Source organism: Schistocerca piceifrons, chromosome 4 (genome assembly GCF_021461385.2).
Source record: "Schistocerca piceifrons isolate TAMUIC-IGC-003096 chromosome 4, iqSchPice1.1, whole genome shotgun sequence".
In the NCBI taxonomy this organism is placed as follows: Eukaryota; Metazoa; Arthropoda; class Insecta; order Orthoptera; family Acrididae; genus Schistocerca; species Schistocerca piceifrons.
In genome coordinates, this window is record NC_060141.1 from 214,997,171 (window position 1) to 215,018,096 (window position 20,926).

The 20,926-nt window shown below is 46.1% G+C and overlaps 1 protein-coding gene and 1 non-coding gene across 2 annotated transcripts in view; one reads left to right on the plus strand and one right to left on the minus strand.

Moving 5' to 3' along the window:
* Positions 1-20,926, minus strand: part of LOC124795738 — a 160,824-nt gene that overhangs the window by 10,536 nt on the left and 129,362 nt on the right. Inside the window, exons 5-6 of the mRNA XM_047259819.1 lie at positions 13,691-13,937; positions 6,311-6,554 (exon numbers count right to left, since the gene is read on the minus strand). Coding sequence (XP_047115775.1) covers positions 6,311-6,554; positions 13,691-13,937 — 491 coding nt within the window. The remainder of the gene's footprint in view (positions 1-6,310; positions 6,555-13,690; positions 13,938-20,926) is intronic.
* On the plus strand, positions 12,277-12,351 carry Trnas-cga. The gene has a single exon. It is a non-coding gene; the product is annotated as a tRNA-Ser (tRNA).

Consider the following 20,926-nt stretch of genomic DNA (forward strand, 5'->3'; position numbering starts at 1 on the left):
CGCTAGAGTCACAGCAACTGCTTCAGCATGTATTGATAATATTGTAAGCAGTTACTATTGTAATCTGAAAGAAAAATTTATTGTATATTTAAGAGTATCAGACCACGCAGCACTATCTGTATCCTTATCAGAATTCAGTTGAACCTGCACAACCAAAAAGATGTAGAAACTTCCATTAAGAATATTTAGAGGTATTTATAAAAGAACTGAGCCACACCACGTATACAGGCAACAAACAAATTTCAAGAACAGGAAACTAGAATATCCATTCAGCTGATATCATGAGTGCATTCAATGAATGCTTCCCTTTTGTAACAACGCAGATTGTGCCTCATTAAAGTAAATTATGGGTAAGAAAAGTAATTGGAATGTCCACCGTTAAGAAGAGGAAAAGGCAACTGGTGGCAAAAGTTAATCGAAACCCCTACTTTCTTAAATATGAAAGGAAATAAAAAAAAATGATTTGAAAAAGTACTTAAATCAGCAAAGCGTGCTGCAAACAGTAGATTCACTTAAAAGAAAAAGAAAGTGATCTCGTCTTTTACACGAAGTGAAGTTGAAAAACACATCACAAGCTGCTGTATGTCTTTAAGAAGTGTAAAGTTGGTAGTGAAATGGAGAGACCAAATATAAATCCCAAAATGACAGAGTAATTGTTCAACTGCATTTCAATCGCCTTTATTGGTTTTGCTTGAGCCAATGTTAGAGTCCAGTTTTCACTCCCATACAGTAATAGTAGTCAAGTAATTACATTATGTTACGCAAATAGGGTCCTTTTCTTACTGTGTGTATCCTTGATTGGCTGCTTGATTTATGTTAGTGAAAGTTAAAGAATTTAGTTTGTTGTACTTCTTGCAAAGTTATTTCTGTACATTGGATTTATTGCAGTAATAATACATACTGGTGCACTTTGTGTTCTTAGAACACGCCACAGGATGACACTTTTAGTGAATAAACAAAGATTATGTTGGCAGATTGCCTCTGTATTCATAAATATCTAGATGCATCGGAATTCAGTGAATGTAAACCGTTCAATATTTAATTACTGGGTGAATATGTGTATACGAGACTCTTATAACAACAAGATAGGACAGAAAAATTGGGAACGCAGTTGAACACGTGTCAGAGGATCGTCGTGGCATTAAGTTTATAACTATGCGCCAAGATCGCCCACGTTGAATAATCAAAGACTGAAAATTGGTGATATGTTTACATATTCAATAGACATGCTTTCAACGCCTTGACATCATTTATAAATCTGTCATCAGACAGTTGTGTCGAAATATGGTGTCATTGGTATTTGAAATACTGAAGCTGCTCTTGAAGAGAAATGGCAAACGATTAGACTCCTGGGCTTATCACAGCACCAAGAGGCGAATGAAACAAAAAATGCAGTAGAGGTGGTTCAACTTAAAGATAGCAAATATGCTGCTCGCATTAAGCTCCGCAGTTAGAAATAATCTTCCTGATAGGAGGAAACTGATTGTCTAACCGGGACTGAAACGCAGAGAGGAGTTAAAGTGTGGTAAAGAATTTTTATCTGTGAGTAGTTTCATTACGTTCTTCAGTACGCTGAAAATACGAGGGGGCTGTAGCCAGAAGTTCTCCATGATTTCGTTTCTAGCAGGGGTGCTAGTTCACCAAAGCTGTGATTAAGTTTTGTTCACTCGTTAAAATAAGATTTCATTTATTGATATTTGAATCGCATTACCCAAGCTGTCATGGACGAGAGGAGGACTGGCTACATGTCGGCCTGCATCAGAATGAAAAATGTGCTGAGTTCTCTCCAAACCACATTTTGAAATGAAATCGCAGATATTTCGCCATGTCCATTCAGTTTTCATGTCAAAGAAAGTTCTCTGTAAAGAAAGAACGCGAATTCGAATAACGTCAGTTTAAACGTTCGGCCATATCACTATGAAACACTAAAAGGAACTGTAAAACGTTTCGATCGGTTTTTCAATGGTCATCCTCGGGGCAACACACCCGCAAAATTCTTCCCTTCATACCGTGCTTTTCTGATTGTTACTGACAGCGTATGTCATATACTGGAACTTCATACACAGTTCCAAGTGCAAGATCCCTTTGGAGTGCTAATTTTATGGAAGCATGTGGCTGGTTGGCAACATGCGCGAATACAGCTGTGACGGAGGGTCCTTCCTCGTGCGTGGATAGCTCAGTTGATAGAGCACTTGCAAACGTCGCAAGAGATATCGGGAAGTTTTGAGCTATCAGGAAGTTTCAAATCACACTCCGCTGCAGAGCGAAAACTCATTCTGGAGCTAATAGGCAGCATGTACCCAGGGTCAAACTTTTTCTGCAGCAAGATCTCAATGCTACGCTGCATGCCTCCTGTTTATACTGTTTAGTCAAGATGAAGAGGAGCTGCTGACTGGTGAATACATGTGGTCCACTGCACTGGTATCCCTGGCAGCCAGGCAGTCAGCAACTTGTACAAATAGTCCCTAGTCAAGCTGTTGTGCCGTTTGATTATCTCAATAGGTTCTCTAATTTTCCGATGATACATCCTTGGAACTGTCTCTTGTCAGTGACAATCGAAATAGGATGGTATGTAGGGATGAGAAATCCCAGAATCAGACAGCATAATCGATCTGAAGAGAACCGGTACAACGATTTTCGAAACGTCCACTTTATAGTATTTCGTGATTCACAGTGACTTGTTACAATACCCAAAATTATGTTAGTAACATTGATGCTGGATGTGGAAGCCTACATATATCACCATGCATCAACCGACTATATCTGGAGGCAGAGCTGAAGGATGTCACATACTGTGTTACGAGGAAAAAAAGTACACCATACTGCAGAAACTAAATTGTTAGCCCTTAAAAGTGCAACGCCAGGTACGTCAAAAAATAAGGAAATATTAATTACTATGTACCTACAACACAGTTGGAAGAATGCATGATTAAATTTGTAGGTGATTTAGAGTAATACTGGATGCTAAATTTAGTGCACAGAGCTGCAACCTTTTGTAACAACAATGGCTCTGATATGAGTAGGGTGTGAGTGGAACTGGTCTTGGATAATAGATCAGGGCACTTCATACATGCTGCTTCAATCCCTTGTCTGTGTTATATCATATGTAATTGCTGGATGAAGCCATTATCCTAACGTGTCCGCTATCCTGGACCATATATTTTCTACGTGTGTGAGATGTGGATAAAGTGCTGCTCAAGGCTACAGCCGAACACCCTCTGTATCGAGGTAGGTCAGGACAGGACGAGCAAAACAATATCTTACGTTATCTATATGAAAGGAAACGTCACGGTGACCTCGAAAGCAGGGCACAGACAGTCATTGGCCTTAACACAATGGAAATGTCGCGGCCGACGTCCGTATTATGCGAACTATGTTGTCTACTGAATGACACTCCAAACTACAGCCCAGTGTGCTGGGTGCATATGATGATGACGAATGTAATATGGTGATGTACGTTCCTTTCAGAGGATATACACAGATACCTGATGCTTTATGCAGAAACAGTTCTTGTGAAAGGACTAGAAATTTTACTCCTGTGTCCCGTGTTCTCTCCGGGCGCACTACCGTTAGTTAACGTCTCTCACCTGCACTGTCATGGGAAGCAGCGACAATGGTCACCACGCTGACAGTTATCAACTGTATGTGTGGATGCCTGCATTGTTTCAAACAAGCAACAGCTCCATTTAGTGACCCAAGGTACGTGACATAGGTGTACGGTCATTTGTGGCGAAGGATATAATATTTCTATCCTCCAGGGTGTTTACTCGCATGTAGCTACTGACAGCCTGCATTTGGTTATTTAGTGCCCTCCTGAACCAATAGAATCCATATTTATCGACTCCCAAGAAACACTAGCAGCAAAATCACGCAGTGATGAACTGCAGTCTAGATAGGTCATGATCCTGCCACTGCCGAATTCTGACACTGTTGGTAGATGTTTCTCCTTGTCACACCAAGCGTAAGACTCCGTCTGAACAGGCCTCCGAAGGACCAACGGTTCCAATCGACCGCCGTGTCGTGCTCAGCCGATAGGCGTCACTGGATGCGGATATGGAGGGGCATGTGGTCAGTACAGTGCTCTCGTGGCCTTTGCCAATATTCGTGACTGTAGTCGTTACTTCTCACTCAAAGAGCTCTTCAATTAGCCACAAAAACGGCTGATTGCACCCTGCTTGCCGACAGCGTACGGCAGACCCGAATAGTGACCCATCCAATTGGTAGACAACCAGACAGCGCTTAACTTCGGTGCTCTGACAAAAACCAGTGTTACCACTGCGGCAACGCCGTTTTCGTAATTCGATATTCTCACAATTAAACCAGTGCGAAACTTTCCTTATATACAGAATGTAGGTGGCGTTACTCCTAGCTACACTCATGCTCATAAAATAAGGATAATGCTGATACATGGTGAAACAACGCTCTGGTGGGCGGTTTCTGGGTTTAAATCACCTCGGGGTATGACCATGCAGTGCATTTGACCTGCGGTCGTCGCACGGTGGCGCTGGCAGCAGTCCACATAGGCAGAGGTGTGTCAGAGTACGGTGCAGCGAGTAAGTGTGCAAACGTTTTCAGACGTGCAAACGGTGACTGTGTGTTGAAAATGCCTCAAAGAACACATATTGATGACGTTATGAGGGGTAGAATACAAGGGTGACTGTAGGCCGGTCAAACACTGCAGGCTGGTCCCGGCGGAGGTTCGAGTCCTCCCTCGGGCATGGGTGTGTGTGTTTGTCCTTAGGATCATTTAGGTTAAGTAGTGTGTAAGCTTAGGATTGATGACCTTAGCAATTAAGTCCCATAAGATTTCACACACATTTGAACAAACACAGCAGGTCGTAGCAGGGACCCTCCGTATGCCACAAAGTGTGATCTCACGATTATGGTAACGATTTCAGCAGTCAGGAAACGAGTCCAGGCGCTAAAGTACGGGACGTCCACAGTATACAACACCACAAGAAGACCGATATCTCACCCTCAGGGCCCGCAGACGGCCACGGAGTACTGCAGGTAGCCTTACTCGGGACTTTATCGCAGCCACTGGAACAGTTGTCTCCAGACACACGGTCTACAGACGACTGAACAGACATGGCTTATTCGCCTGGAAACCTGCAAGGTGCATTCCACTGACACCTGGTCACAGGAGAGTACGCAAAGCCTCGTGTCAAGAACACAGTACATGGTCACTGGAATAGTGGTACCGGTTTATGTTCATGGACGAGTCCAGGTACAGTCCGAACAGTGATCCTCGCCGGGTTTTCATCTGGCGTGAACCAGGAACCAGGTACCAACCCCTTAATGTACTTGAAAGGGACCTGTGTGGAGGTCGTGGTTTGATGGTGTGCGATGGGATTATGATCGGTGCATGTACACCCCTGCATGTCTTTGACAGAGTAACTGTAACAGGTCAGGTGTATCAGGTCGTCATTTTGCACCAGTATGTCCGCCTTTTCAGGGGTTCAGTAGGTTCCAAATTCCTCCTGATGGAAGATAGCGCACGGCCCCACCGAGCTGTCAGCGTGGAGGAGTACCTTGAAACAGAAGATATCAGGCGAATTGAGAGGCCTGCCTGTTCTCCAGACAAGCCCCATCGAGCACGTCCGGGATGCTCTCGGTCGACCTATCGCTGCACGTCTCCAAACCCCTAGGACAATCCAGGAGCTCCGACAGGCACTGGTGCACGAATTGGAGGCTGTACCTCAGCAGCTGCTCTACCACCTGATCCAGAGTATGCCAACCAGTTGTGCGGTCTGTGTTCGTGTGCATGGTGATCAAATCCCATATTGATGTCGGATTACATGCGCAGAAAACAGTAGCGTTTTGTAGCACATGTGTTTCGGGACGGTTTTCTCAACTTATCACCAATACTGTGGACTTACAGATCTGTGTCGTGTGTGTTCCCTATGTGCCTATGCTATTAGCGCCAGTTTTGTGTAGTACCACGTTGTGTGGCACTTGCACTGACAGGTTGGTTATTTTCACGCCAACTCGACGTTTTCTGCTTACTGCCTTTCTGGCGTTGCAGTTTTAAAGGCAAGCAATGTAAATTATGGAACTGCCTTAAGGTTGAGTGGCAACATTTTCATGTTCATGCCTGACAGAAAGTAAAGCTCTAACCTCCGACTTTGTAGGGAATACTACAATTGAAGCTGAGCCAGGCAAGGAAACCTCATAGGAGTTCGTCTCAGATTCAGTCTGTCCCAATATCTCTTCGCATCGACTCCACACAGGGTTTTTTCTACAGTCGCAGTGTAACCCACAGGACCAGCAAGCGCGGCTAACCTACAGCGCCAGGTGGCGGGCGGCTTACCTGCTTCCGGTAACGGTAGTGGTTGTGCTGGTGGTGATGGACGATGTCGGGCGCCTCCATGAGGTGGCGCGCGATGACGCTGTACAGCGCCACCAGCACGACGAGCGGCAGCAGGAAGAAGAGCGAGATGGCCGCCACGAAGAAGGCGGCCGCCCAGAAGGTGGCCGCCTCCGTCAGGCAGATGGCGACCACGCTGCCGTCTGTGTACTCCGCCAGCTCGTACGACGACAGCGCCGTCACCGGGCTGCGGACACGCACCGTCGCGGGAGCCGGTGTGGGCGCAGCATTTCCCTCTAGTATCACTCCGTACTCTCGTACTAGACAGGTTTACTTGTTAAAGCATAGGCTCATAATGTCGTAGGTGTTGTAAGGTTTAGTAAATAAAATTAAAATTGTCAATGTGTGGCTCAGAGGCACAGTGAACTGTGCTTATACATTGGTGGAGCGTACATTGTCCCAATAGCATCAACGTCCTCTCCTACAGTGGTAGAAATCGGTATAAAGGCAGAGTTCCTACGAAAGTACACAACTGGCCATTAAAATTGCTACACCAAGAAGAAATGCAGATGATAAACGGGTATTCATTGGACAAATATATTTTACTAGAACTGACATGTCATTACATTTTCAAGCAATTTGGGTGCATAGATCCTGAGAAATCATTACCCAGAACAACCACCTCTGGTCGTAATAACGGCCTTGATACGCCTGGGCATTGAGTCAAACAGAGCTTGGATCGCGAGTACAGGTACAGCTGCCATGCAGCTTCAACAAGATACCACAGTTCATCAAGAGTAGTGACTGGCGTATTGTGATGAGCCAGTTGCTCGGCCACCATTGACCAGACGTTTTCAATTGGTGAGAGATCTGGAGAATGTGCTGCCAGGGCAGCAGTCGAACATTTTCTGTATCCAGAAAGGCCCGTACAGGACCTGCAACATGCGGTCGTGCATTATCCTGCTGAAATGTATGGTTTCGCAGGGACCGAATGAAGGGTAGAGCCACGGATCGTAACACATCTGAAATGTAACATCCACTGTTCAAAGTGCCGTCAATGCGAAGAAGAGGTGACCGAGACATGTAACCAATGGCACCCCATACCACCACGCCGGGTGATACGCCAGTATCGCGATGACGCATACATGCTTCCAATGTGCGTTCACCACGATGTCGCCAAACACGGATGCGACCATCATGATGCTGTAAACATAACCTGGATTCATCCGAAAAAAATGACGGTTTTCCATTCGTGCACCCAGGTTCGTCGTTGAGTACACCATCGCATGCGCTTCTGTCTGTGATGCAGCGTCAAGTGTAACCGCAGCCATGGTCTCCGAGCTGATAGTCCATGCTGCTGCAAACGTCGTCGAACCGTTCGTGCAGATGGTTGTTGTGTTGCAAACGTCTCCATCTGTTGTCTCAGGGATCGAGACGTGGCTGCACAATCCGTTACAGCCATGCGGATAAGATGCCTGTCATCTCGACTGCTAGTGATACGAGGCCGTTGGGATTCAGCACGGCGTTCCGTATTACCCTCCTGAATCCACCGATCCCATATCCTGCTAACAGTCATTGGATCTCGAGCAGCGCGAGCAGCAATGTGCGATACGGTAAACCGCAATCGCGATAGGCTACTATCCGACGTTTATCAAAGTCGGAAACGTGATGGTACGCATTTCTCCTTCTTACACGAGACATCACAACAACTTTTCACCAGGCAACGCCGGTCAGCTGCTTTTTGTGTGTGAGAAGTCGGTTGGAATTTTTCCTCATGTCAGTACGTTGTAGGTTTCGCCACCGGCGCCTATCTTGTGTGAATGTTCTGAAAAGGTAATCATTTGCATATCACAGCATCTTCTTCCTGCCGATTAAATTTCACGTCTGTAGCACGTCATCTTTGTGGTGTAGCAATTTTAATGCCCAGTAGTGTAATATACAATGTTTGAAATGTAACGAATTTATTATGAATGTAGTATTTAAATGTAAGACATAAATAATCATTTCAGAATTCCATGGTTTCTTTCACAGCAGGAGTAAGAAAATAGGGCGTTTGCCTTTCCCAGATAGAAAATGGTGCAGAGGTACGCACTGTCTTGGTGTGTTCTTGCATTGTTAATACTTTGTAAAACCTCCGTTCTTCCTAACTGCCCCAAAATTCTCTTCAGCATTGATTTTCTTAGGGTTTGTAGTCCTTGCAGTCCTTACTTCAGCTCACATTACATGGCTCTACCTCAGATTGCCTTACATTGCGAAATACATGCCTTGCAAAAGTTCCCCAAAGATTTTCCATGGGGTTCATATCCAGGCTAGGGCAGGGCAAGACTTATATCTTTGTCTTCACTTTTTGTTGTAGAAGAAACATGCACAGACGCATTTTCTTGCAGAAATGTTAGACTTCCGTCCTCTAGGTCCTCATACATACTAATCCATTCTTTCTGTAGCATCTCAGCATATATATTATAGTTCATTCTAACATTCATTCCAGAAATGCATGATTTACCTTTAGTGCGAATGGCTGCCCAAATCATAGCATTTCCACCTCCAAACTTTCTGCTCTTTCTTACGTGCTGGTCTGTTCTCAGATAATGCCATTCATATTGAAATACATCTCATCACTCAAGATCATAGAACATCTAAATTAAGCTTCTTATCATCAGTCAAGACCACTTTAGCCTATTCGCGTCCACAACACATGTTTTTCAGCAAACTTCAATCTAGCCTGGTTATGTTTGGGTGTTAGAGCAGGTTTCTGGAGTCTTTTCGTTTGACAAAATTTCTAGTACAAGTCTGGCGGTTATTGCCAACTGTAAATCAGCAACAAGTTGAGAAGAGTTAAGAGTCTGGGCCCTTGCTTTATGTAAAAGTAACCGTTTAGACCATTCTGCATCCTAGTTTCAGTCCTGTTTTGTGCTCTGATGCGGATACACTGTGTTCTGGCTTGGGAGAAAGACGGACCTTTGTCTGGCGGGGTTCTGTGACGGTGTCGAGATTCTGCAACAATCAGCCGCGATAATATCAATTATTTGCCGAAGTGAAGATTAGATGAACTGGTAAGATTATTTTGTAGTGTTTGCTCACAATTACAGTGCGAATGGCTGCCCAAATCATAGCATTTCCACCTCCAAACTTTCTGCTCTTTCTTACGTGCTGGTCTGTTCTCAGATAATGCCATTCATATTGAAATACATCTCATCACTCAAGATCATAGAACATCTAAATTAAGCTTCTTATCATCAGTCAAGACCACTTTAGCCTATTCGCGTCCACGACACATGTTTTTCAGCAAACACAATTACAGTGAGCAAACACTGCAAAATAATCTTACCAGTTCATCTAATCTTCACTTCGGCAAATAATTGATATTATCGCGGCTGATTGTTGCAGAATCTCGACACCGTCACAGAACCCCGCCAGACAAAGGTCCGTCTTTCATGATTAGGGATGCAGCAGTATCCTTCCGCATTGGCGAAATGAAATCTGGTAGGTTGCGCAAATTAGTTAGAATGGAAGCTGTTTTACCGACGTATATTATCCTTTCAATCCGTCGTGCTGTGAATCCAGAGTTATCATCCTGTCCTGAATTATGAAAGAGTTACTGCCTTGTTTAAAGTAGTACACCGAGAACCGAAAATTTCAAACATTCATTGCGAAACTGAATTTTACATCTGCAGCTTTGAGAAACCAGATGGGCTCGTAAACCATTTCTTTTCGTTCGGTACCGATACATGTGTTTATTAACTAACTTCTTTCTGAAATAATTCCTCTCAAATCAGGTCGTTTGTTTGCCGGTTGTGCTTGATATTGTGCCGCGTTACGTGGCAGGTATCTCGCTGTAAGTTGTGGATTCGATTTACGGCTCTCGCGTATTCTCATGGCACATATTGAACTGCAGTCGCAAAAGGTTAGTAATACATAGTTTCTCTTTCCACGCCATCCGGTTACAGATGAAGAAAAGATGGCCCGGCGAGCGCTGTTTCGACAATGGCTGCTTGCTTAATTTTGTTGCGGAGTGATCTCGCTTATTACTGTCATATTAAGTGGAAATTATATTCAGAAGTTATATGGTGATTTTCGTGGGTCAGTTACTCTATTACGCTTGAAGCCAATGATTAAAAAGGCGAGGAAACATCCTCATTATTACCGCTGGACGCAGAAGGTAAACACTTATTTAACTGTAGATCACTTTCTTGATCAATCAGTGTTCAAATGATAGCTATATGATGCTCATTGTTCGGTTCAATTAGGCTTTGTAAGTGTGTGTGTGTGTGTGTGTGTGTGTGTGTGTGCGTGTGTTTGTGTGTGTGTATGTGACTGTCTCTATTAAATATTATGGGTTAGATTGCCTTTCCGAATTGTTTTCAGGGGCATAAGATTTATACTTATTGCGTAGTTTAAAGGTCCTAGACTTAACTATTACTGTGTAGGAGAATATTTCATTTCCTTTAACACCACACTCGCCTTACAACAGCAATACGTTTGCAGTCTTCAGTCTTCTTAGACTATAGATTTTATAAATTCGCGACAACTACGTCGTTCTTCTTCCAAAGATTCTCTTGTAAGTTCCCCGAGTGTTTGTGTATGGGCTATACCTACTAGTTACGATGCTCTTCTATCCTTTAATTTAACGACGTCTTCTGTCGTCCTACGTGATTACTGGAGACTCCAAACATTGGAATAATAGACTTGAACTGATGGCACTAACTTTTTGCTTGCCAAAACCTTTACAGATGCACTGCACTTTCCTACAGCCCTTCCGAGATGTACAGGTTTTATGTGATCGTCCTACTTCATATAGCTTCATAATGTTACGCCTAAATGCTTACGTGATTCGACGTCCATTCCATGTTCATCACTAATATATTTATTCCGATACTATCAGACTATTTCTCTTGGTTATGGGCATTGCACTTAATTTGTCTACAGCTAAACAGAACTGCCATTCATTAAGCCGAGTGGAAATTTTTCCCATGTCATTCTGCATTTACATACTATCATCTAACGACGATCCTTTACTGCAGACAACAGCAATGTCAGCGTAACTTTTCTGTCCTGCTGGTCCTATCTGATAAATCGTTTAATGCATATTGACAACGCCTGAAGTCCTGTTAATCTTCCTAGGCACACAGCGCGTGTTGTTTTCGTTCTGCGGAGCATTCACCATGAAGTATAACTTACTGAGAGATACTTATCGGACGAATAACATTTTTGAGAATTCATTCTACGCAACAAGTTGAGGTTTATATAAACTTACCTATTTATAAATAATTGTGTTATAATTTATAAATCAGCTATATTGCCGAAAATTTCCAAACGAGACAGTCTCTCAGATCTAAAATCACTAACGCAAGAGTCCCTTCGAGTCTAATGTTAAAAACTGTAAAAGAATTTGACGAGTATTTTGACAAACATCAACACGTCCACCCAACGTAAGTCGACCATAGTGGTGACGTGGACACAGTCACTGAGACGACACCCACTCAAAAGGAAAGACGTGACAAGAAGTTAAAAGACAGCCCTTATTGAGAATAGTGTCATCTTATACACACAACAGCCCATCAGTCCTCAGAAGCAATTATCAAGTAATGCAAAGTGACTACCAATTGCGAGTACATAAACTAAAAGCGCTTTACGGTAAGCACAGAACAGCTAAGTGTGGTTACTGAAACCCTCTCCTCTCGAAAAAGAATACAGTATCTCATTCAGAGCCGAGGTTGTTCTTACTAAACGTCGGTTGCACATCGTTCAAGGAGCAAGAATAATGAACGATGTTTGAGGACGTGCTGTCCAACTGAGAACAAAACGTTGATGTACATGAGTTATGGAATGTAACCCAGTAGTTTAACGTACTTATTCTTTCTTTCAGGAGTGCTAGTTCTGCAAGTTTCGCAGGAGAGCTTCTGTAAAGTTTGGAAGGTAGGAGACGAGGTACTGGCAGAAGTAAAGCTGTGAGTACCGGTCGTGAGTCGTGCTTCGGTAGCTCAGTTGGTAGAGCATTTGCCCGCGAAAGGCAAAGGTCCCGAGTTCGAGTCTCGGTCGGGCACACAGTTTTAATCTGCCAGGAAGTTTCATATCAGCGCACACTCCGCTGCAGAGTGAACATCTCATTCTGGAAACATCCCCTAGGCTGTGGCTAAGCCATGTCTCCGCAATATCCTTTCTTTCAGGAGTGCTAGTTCTGCAAGTTTCGCAGGAGAGCTTCTGTAAAGTTTGGAAGGTAGGAGACGAGGTACTGGCAGAAGTAAAGCTGTGAGTACCGGTCGTGAGTCGTGCTTCGGTAGCTCAGTTGGTAGAGCACTTGCCCGCGAAAGGCAAAGGTCCCGAGTTCGAGTCTCGGTCGGGCACACAGTTTTAATCTGCCAGGAAGTTTCATATCAGCGCACACTCCGCTGCAGAGAGAAAATCTCATTCTGGAAACATCCCCTAGGCTGTGGCTAAGCCATGTCTCCGCAATATCCTTTCTTTCAGGAGTGCTAGTTCTGCAAGTTTCGCAGGAGAGCTTCTGTAAAGTTTGGAAGGTGGGAGACGAGGTCAGGAGCGCCGTGGTCTCGTGGTAACGTGAGCAGCTGCGGTACGAAAGGTCCTTGGTTCAAATCTTCCATCGAGTGAAAAGTTTGATTGACAGTCTGCCGCCGGCAGTGCTGCGAGGCGGTCACGCGCCAGAGCGCTGCGGGCGAGGCGCGCACGGTGTGTTTGTGTTTACTTCGGCCGCTGTAAGTGCCGTTTTCCTTCTAGACCACCATGGCGCACAACTATCGGAAGAAGACATTACGTTTCAACTTTTGTTCCGACTTCGCCCGACCCAAGGCCCTGGAGGTAGAACGGTTTATACGCGATGAAGTTAAAATACCACCAACGGATCTAATTGGTATCCACTTGTCCATAGTTAGCAGTACCGTCTACGTCAAAATGATCAACGATGCGGCGTGCGACAAGGTGCTTCAAGAGGCAAAACGTGGACTGCGCTTCTGTCATTCCGACGGCAACGTCGGACCCGTTACCGTCGATCACGCAGGTCTCGGCACACGGACGATAAGGATCTTCGAACTGCCGTTCGAACTACCTGCAGACGTCGTCATCGAGGCGCTCCGTCCCTATGGCAACGTTCTGGAACATGTTGCCGAACGATGGGTCCAATTTCAGACCTATCCAGTTTTAAACGGTGTTAGACAGGTCCGCATCGAGTTGCAGAAACACGTGCCTTCCTATCTACGTATCGGACGCTGCCGTGCCATTATAATGTACGACGGCCAACCTCGGACCTGTTCCGGTTGCGGGAAAGAAGGTCACCTACGGTCTGAATGCATTCAACGACGTGTCGCGCAGCTCCCGTTGTCAGAAGCGTCCGTCACACCCACGATGACCGCCCTACCGGTCACTTACGCAGCGGCTCTTGCCACGTCTACAGTTTCGTCCAGTCCGTCGCCCGGTCCTTCCGATCGGCACGTCCCACCGTCCCAGTCACCAACGGACGGTACAGACGTCCCACCTGACAACCTTGCCGCCGAACAGGCTCCCGCACCGGACGCTGAGGAGACCAGTACATCTTCACAACACCTGTTTGACAATTTCATTGTACCCACCGACGCCTTCGAACCAGGTCGACGCTCCTCCTTGCCGTCGTCCGACACTGAGGAACACGTGTGCAAACAACGCTCGCCACGTAGGCGCAAACGCCGTCGCCGTTCACCCACGGGCTCTCAGAGCGTTGCCACCCGCGACGACGAAGACGACACCCAAGCAGCCGACATTTCCACGCAGAGGTCGGCGGACAACTTTCACGATGAACAAGACATTTCGCAGGACGGGACCACTATGGAGGTCGCCACGCACAATGTAACAATCGGTGCGCCGGTTGAGACGCCTGTCTCCCCGCCGACAACTCCAGATCTCTCTCACCACGACGCAATTCCCATGGACATTGGACAGACCCACGGCACAGGAGCATGGGCCGACGACATTGAGGAAGGTACGCCCCCTCCTCCGGATGAGTTACCTCCGCCGGACGAGGCTACCTGTTAACATCAAAAGCGAGGCATTGCAGCTGATGGGACGGGACTTCCTGTCGGTGCCCTCCTCTTACTTCCCTTGGTGATGGTAGATGCGCGTCCACCACCACTAAAACAAACATACCGGTTTGCCACACTGAACATCAACATGATCGGCACTGCACCCAAGCTGCAACTCCTATGTGACATGCTTCGGGCCTCTGACGTCGACGTCGCCCTTCTTCAGGAAGTACGCGTTGCCACACTACCACCAGTCTACGGCTACGACTCATACACGTCCACATGTGATCAATCAGGGCGTGGAGTGGCTTTCTACATACGCGAAGGAATCCCACTCTCGGACACGACAATCCTTCCCTGTGTAAGAGGCATGGCTGTTACCATCTTCGACACGCGCGTCATCAATATCTACGCTCCGTCTGGCTCCACGAACCGTCGGCAGCGGTACACTTTCTTCGGACATGACGTGGCGCCCCTGTTTTCTGGACGCTATGATCGCCTTATCGTGGGAGGCGATTTCAACTGTGTCCTCCATCCGCAGGACCAAGTACCTGGTTATTCGCCATGCCCGGCGCTGCTCACCTTACTCGAAGATTTTCATCTAGTGGACGTTTGGGAGAAAATTCATGGCAATACCCCCGGTTTTACCCATTATACAGCACATTCTGCGAGCAGACTGGACCGGTTTTATGTCTCTGCTCACCTCGGCAATGAAGTCGCCCAAGCTGAACGATGGCCCCTTGCATTTTCGGACCATTGCGCCGTCATTTGCTCCCTGGCTCTGCCACCTCAGTCAGTGTGGCGCAGCAGAGGTTACTGGAAGCTTAATACCTCCCTCCTTAATGATCCACACTGCCGACAATGTATTGCCACTACATGGGCGTCTTGCGAAAGACGCCTTCCGCAGTACACATCCACGTTCCATTGGTGGCTCAAATGTGCCAAACCTGCGATCAGAAAGGCCTTCATACAATGTGGCAAGGAAGCAGCAGCATGGCATCGAGACACCACAAATTTTCACTACGCCGTCCTCCGTGAGCTCGATGCGCTCCCTCCATCACCTGACACCCACAGGGAACGACAACGTACTAAAGCTCGTCTCCTCTCTCTTCAACGTGCACGACTGCATGGTGTCGTGGTGCGTTCCCGACGACAAGACCTCCTCCACGACGAAACCCCATCCACAATCCATGCCGCATCCGACCATAGTCGTCGACGTCGGCTTTTCGTCCCCAACATCACGACCTCCGATGGTGTTCACCACACAACACAGGCGGCGGTCGTGTCCGCCTTTGCTGAACATTATCGCCAATTTTATGATGATGAACCGATGGCGACGCCCATTCCTGATGATCTCCGTCCTTCCCCTGATCGGACTCTCACCGTAGCGGAGTCAACGTCCATGATGTCTGCAATCACCGCAGAAGAGGTGGTAGATGCGATCAACAAAGGGGCCAAGAACAAATCACCCGGACCAGATGGTCTCCCGGTGGAGTTTTACCGGGCGTTCACCACGTTAATGCTTCCTCGCTGGACGGAAATGATTCAGGAACTCTTTACTCCGTCCTTCCCAATTCCACCTGAATTCGTCACTGGCATTCTTCTACCTGTGCCTAAACCGAAGGGAGGGTCTCATGTCTCTGCATATCGCCCCCTTACACTACTGAATGCAGACTATAAAATCTATGCACGCCTCTTAGCAGCGCGCATACGCACCGTCTTACCTACGGTCCTTTCACCTGAGCAGACTGCACGTGGTTGTGGGGCCACCTTACAAACAGCCCTAGGAGAATACAGTGACCTCATTGCACTGGCGTCGGTTTGTCGCCTTCGTGCAGCACTGGTATCCGTCGATTTCACGAGTGCCTTTGATCGCGTTCGACACCCATTCCTCCTCATGGTGGCGACACGTATGGGGTTCCCTTTGCTTTTTGTCGATGCCATTCGCCGGTTACTCCTTCCCGCGGTCTCGATGGTACAAGTCAATGGGAGGCTTGTAGGACCGATTCCTATACGCCGCTCTGTGCGTCAAGGATGCCCTATGTCTACTTTACTATATGCCATTGCACTTGAGCCCCTCATCACTGGACTAACCTCTAGACTGCAGGGCCTCACTTTGCGTGACCACACCTTTCACTGTAGGGCTTATGCGGACGATCTCCTCTTTCTCACCTGCTCCTCCACGGAACTCAATGACGCCATCCAATGGATCCACCAGTATGGACGTCTTTCTGGTAGCATTCTTAATGTCCGTAAATCGACTATGATGCACATTGGGCGCGGCCTCCCGGCTATGGTGCCGACCCCACTCCCAGTTAGTGCCACCCTTCGTTACTTGGGTATCGAATTTACGAGCTCCACACACCGCACAGTGGCCCTGGCTTACCGGCGGCTTTTGCAGTCGATTCGGCACCATGTTCGCGGTCAAGTGCACCGTAACTTAAACCAACTCCAACGTGTGTCCTATGTCAACATCTATGTCGCCCCTAAACTGGTACACGTCGCCCAGATCCTCCCAATGCCGTTACTCCTTGGCCGCCGCATCCAATCAGCCTTTGGATATTTCGTGTCAGCAGGGGCACTTTTCAAAGTCCGCTACAACACTCTCACACTGCCTCCTGCAAAAGGTGGCCTCGGACTCGTCAACGTGTGGGCACGCTCTTCTGCACTCTTTGTCCACACTCTGTTGCGGCACTGGCAGGGGCCGGTCCCGTCCTTAACACGCAGTCTCTTAGATATCCCCCGACCAGCTTCTCTCGATCCACCGATCAATGTGGCACCTATTTCTCCATTATTGTACTACGTCGCGAATTGTTTCATAGAACTCAGCTACGTTCGGGCCGATCTTCCAGTCACCCGTCCTCCCCGTACAAAAGATTATTATCGTTTGTTTATGCTGTCCAACCCTTGCGACCCCATGGTGCTACAGCATCCTGACATTCACTGGCGCACGGTTTGGGGGTGTGTGCATGCACCCTTTTTACCGTCGTCTGTGTCTGCACTCTGGTATGTTTTAGTCTACGGAAAATTCCCGACTAATAGTCGACTTTATCGCATAGGACTGGCCACCTCCCCACTCTGCCCTGACTGTCAGCTCGACGACACCGACGAGCACCGTCTTACGTGCCCCCTGAAACAAAACGTATGGCTCCTCATCCAACGAATCGTGGGCTTTTACCTCCGTGCCCCGCCAACGACGGTAACCCCGGATTTCCTGTTGTTGCCCCAGACATTTCACTACCCTCTTGCTAAGCACCATACCCTAATCTGGTTTCGAGGACAGGCTTTAGAATATCTCTTTCGGAGTAGTCCGCATACAGTCCTTGACTTCTGGTACAAAGTTGTGACCGCGCATAGCACCCTCACCCGAAAACCATCTTACCGACAAACTTTTGCCGGTTATCTCCGCAGCGTCTTCCTTGACCCCCCTCAAAGTTGGGATGTACCATGCCTACCTGTCACATGATGCAACACCCTTATCCATGTTCTCATGCATCGACCAAAGACAAACACATTTTTTTTTTTTTTAGGAAGAAGACAGAATATGTTATATTTTGTTGTATTTAATGTTTTTCTTTTTTAATATTTTTTTTTGTTTAACTAACAGTTATTTGTATATTTTTAAATGGTACCTTGAAGAACTTTTGCATAGTGAATATATATGTACTTTTAGTTTGTTCAATACAAATTTTTAAACAAAAACAAAAACAAAACAAAAAAAAAAGGAAAACAGGATATGTTCTAATTTGTTGTACTTCATGTTATTCTAATAATTTGTTTACCTAACACTCATTTGTATATGTTTAACTGGTACCTTGAAGAACTTTTGCTTTGTGTATATATATATGTACTCTCCGTTTGTTCAATAATAAAGAATACAAAAACAAAAGGAAAGGGCGCCAGCTTTACCGGCACTCGGTACCCCTGAAAAAAAAAAAAAAAAAAAAAAAAAAGTTGGTAGAGCACTTGCCCGCGAAAGGCAAAGGTCCCGAGTTCGAGTCTCGGTCGGGCGCACAGTTTTAATCTGCCAGGAAGTTTCATATCAGCGCACACTCCGCTGCAGAGTGAAAATCTCATTCTGGAAACATCCCCTAGGCTGTGGCTAAGCCATGTCTCCGCAATATCCTTTCTTTCAGGAGTGCTAGTTCTGCAAGTTTCGCAGGAGAGCTTCTGTAAAGTTTGGAAGGTAGGAGACGAGGTACTGGCAGAAATAAAGCTGTGAGTACCGGTCGTGAGTCGTGCTTCGGTAGCTCAGTTGGTAGAGCACTTGCCCGCGAAAGGCAAAGGTCCCGAGTTCGAGTCTCGGTCGGGCACACAGTTTTAATCTGCCAGGAAGTTTCGTACTTATTCTTTGGTTACCGGACTTGAAGGTATGTAGCTCAGCAACGAGTATTTTCTGATTAGCCATATCTGATGTCACAGATTCCGTCACTTACTTCGTGAACAAAATGAAGCCTTGAAATACTTTGCTTGTAAAGGAGTCCGCCTAGTGCATAAGTATAAAAGAATCGACCCGTAACATTACATACCAACATTCTTAACATCCTGCAGAATTCTTGACTGCATTATAAATTCGAATGTAAAAAATTTCATTGAGACAAAAAAAATTTTGTGCATAAATCAGCACGGGTTTAAAAATCACCAATCGTTCGAAACGCAGCTTGCCAATTTCCCACACGATATCCTGCGAAAAATGGAAGAAGCGCAACGGGCAGATTCCAACCTCCAAGCTCTCTGGAAAGCATTTGACACGGTGTCCCAGTGCAGGCTGTTAATGATGGTCCCAGTACGAGTAATATGCTCCCATATATGTAAGTAGCTCGAAGACTCCGTTAGTAATAGAACTCAATACGTTCTCCTCGACGGCGAGTAAACGGCAAAGATATCGTCAGTCGTGCCCCTGCGAAGTGTGACAGGAACGCTCTTGTTGTCTATATTCATAAATCATCTGACAGACACGATCAGCAACAACCTGAGACCGTATGCTGATGACGATATGATGTACAGGATAGTTTCGTCGTTGGGTGACTGTAGGATCAGGATAACTTAGACAGAATTTCTATTTGGTGAGAAGAATAGCAGTTTGCTCTAAGTTAATTCATATGAGTACAGTGTTAGTGGTGTACTGCTTGAGACAGTCACGTCTATTTAATATGTAGGTGTAACGTTCAAAGCGATATGAAATGGAACGAGCATGAAAGAACTGTAGCAGGGAAGGCGAGTGGTTGGCTTCACTTTATTGGGAAAAGTTTAGAAAAGTGCGGCTCATCTGTGAAGGGAAATCGTATAGAACACTAGTGCAATGGCATGCTGCTAGATTTGTTACTGTTACTTTCGATCGACAAGCTAGTAGACCCTATTACAGGGATACTCCCAGAATACAAATGTGAATCTCTGGAGGGAAAACGACTTCCTTTTCACGGAACACTGAGGCGCAGGCAGGGATGGAAGTGGTAAGTGGTCGGGGGTAATGTCGGCGTAAGTACCTCCTACTTGATTACAATTTATTGATGTCCTGACTTTAAATCAGAGCGCCTCAGAATCAGTATCACAGAAAGAAATTGCGCTCAAATTCCGCAAACATCACTTGACACAATCATAAACCAAATATTGCTTTACAAAAAGAGACAGGCCCTCTTATGCCAATTTCCGTCTAAGCGATACTCTGAGAAATGCAGTGGATGTTGCTTCACAAGAAAGGTAGCACACAAAACGAATCAGAACCTATAACTAATTAATATGCAACTGTAAGAACAATAATTAAAAAAGGCTGCTCACTTCTAAACTAAAACGACAAACACACAGAAATCATCCAAAAGCTTAAATTGATTCCACAGTTCAAATTTAACTGACCAACAATAATAATTTCAAGTAATGCGAACAAGGACCACATATTGCTGGAATACAGGAACATCAAACGAATTCAATAGCTGCAGAAACACTAGATTGCAGACAAAATGTAAGAATTCAAATTCCTAACGTAAGTTTAACAAAGATATAATAACACTCTCAAAGTTGGTTTAACAGATAACGCTCCAGAACAAGGGTTATTTCATTAGAGTGCAACTTGGACTAGCAGTGACACTACCCCTAAGACAATCAAACACAGAACGACTCTGACTCATACACTTGCTGGGACAACATTAACCCTTTGGCCCATGCTGTTCACTGCGGTGGACAGCTTTTTATGGTTGCTTCTCTGGCGTTTTCGATCAGTCATGAGGCTGCAAATGCATGCAGGACACAGCACCAGTATGGTGAGCGCACTACAGTGGTCAGTTCATTTATAGTCTCAGTACTGACCCAAAACGCCAGAGAAGTGACCATTAACAGCTCTCCACTGCAGTGGACGCTATTGTGCCGCAGGGTTAAAGAGAATTACTGCCCAAATGTACAATGAATCTCTCTTTCTGTCTGTCTGTCTCTCTCTATCCTCTTGCAGCGCCGCCCTGCAGGGACAAAAACTGTGGGCAGAATTCACTTGTCTCACGAAACACCCAGGCATCTTCCATCCGCTTGGCTCAGGATCCGATGTCGGCGTGTTGACACCAACTTGCCACTAGCCAAGAGTCCAGGCTGTGTCCCCACACAAGGATATCCTACCGCTACG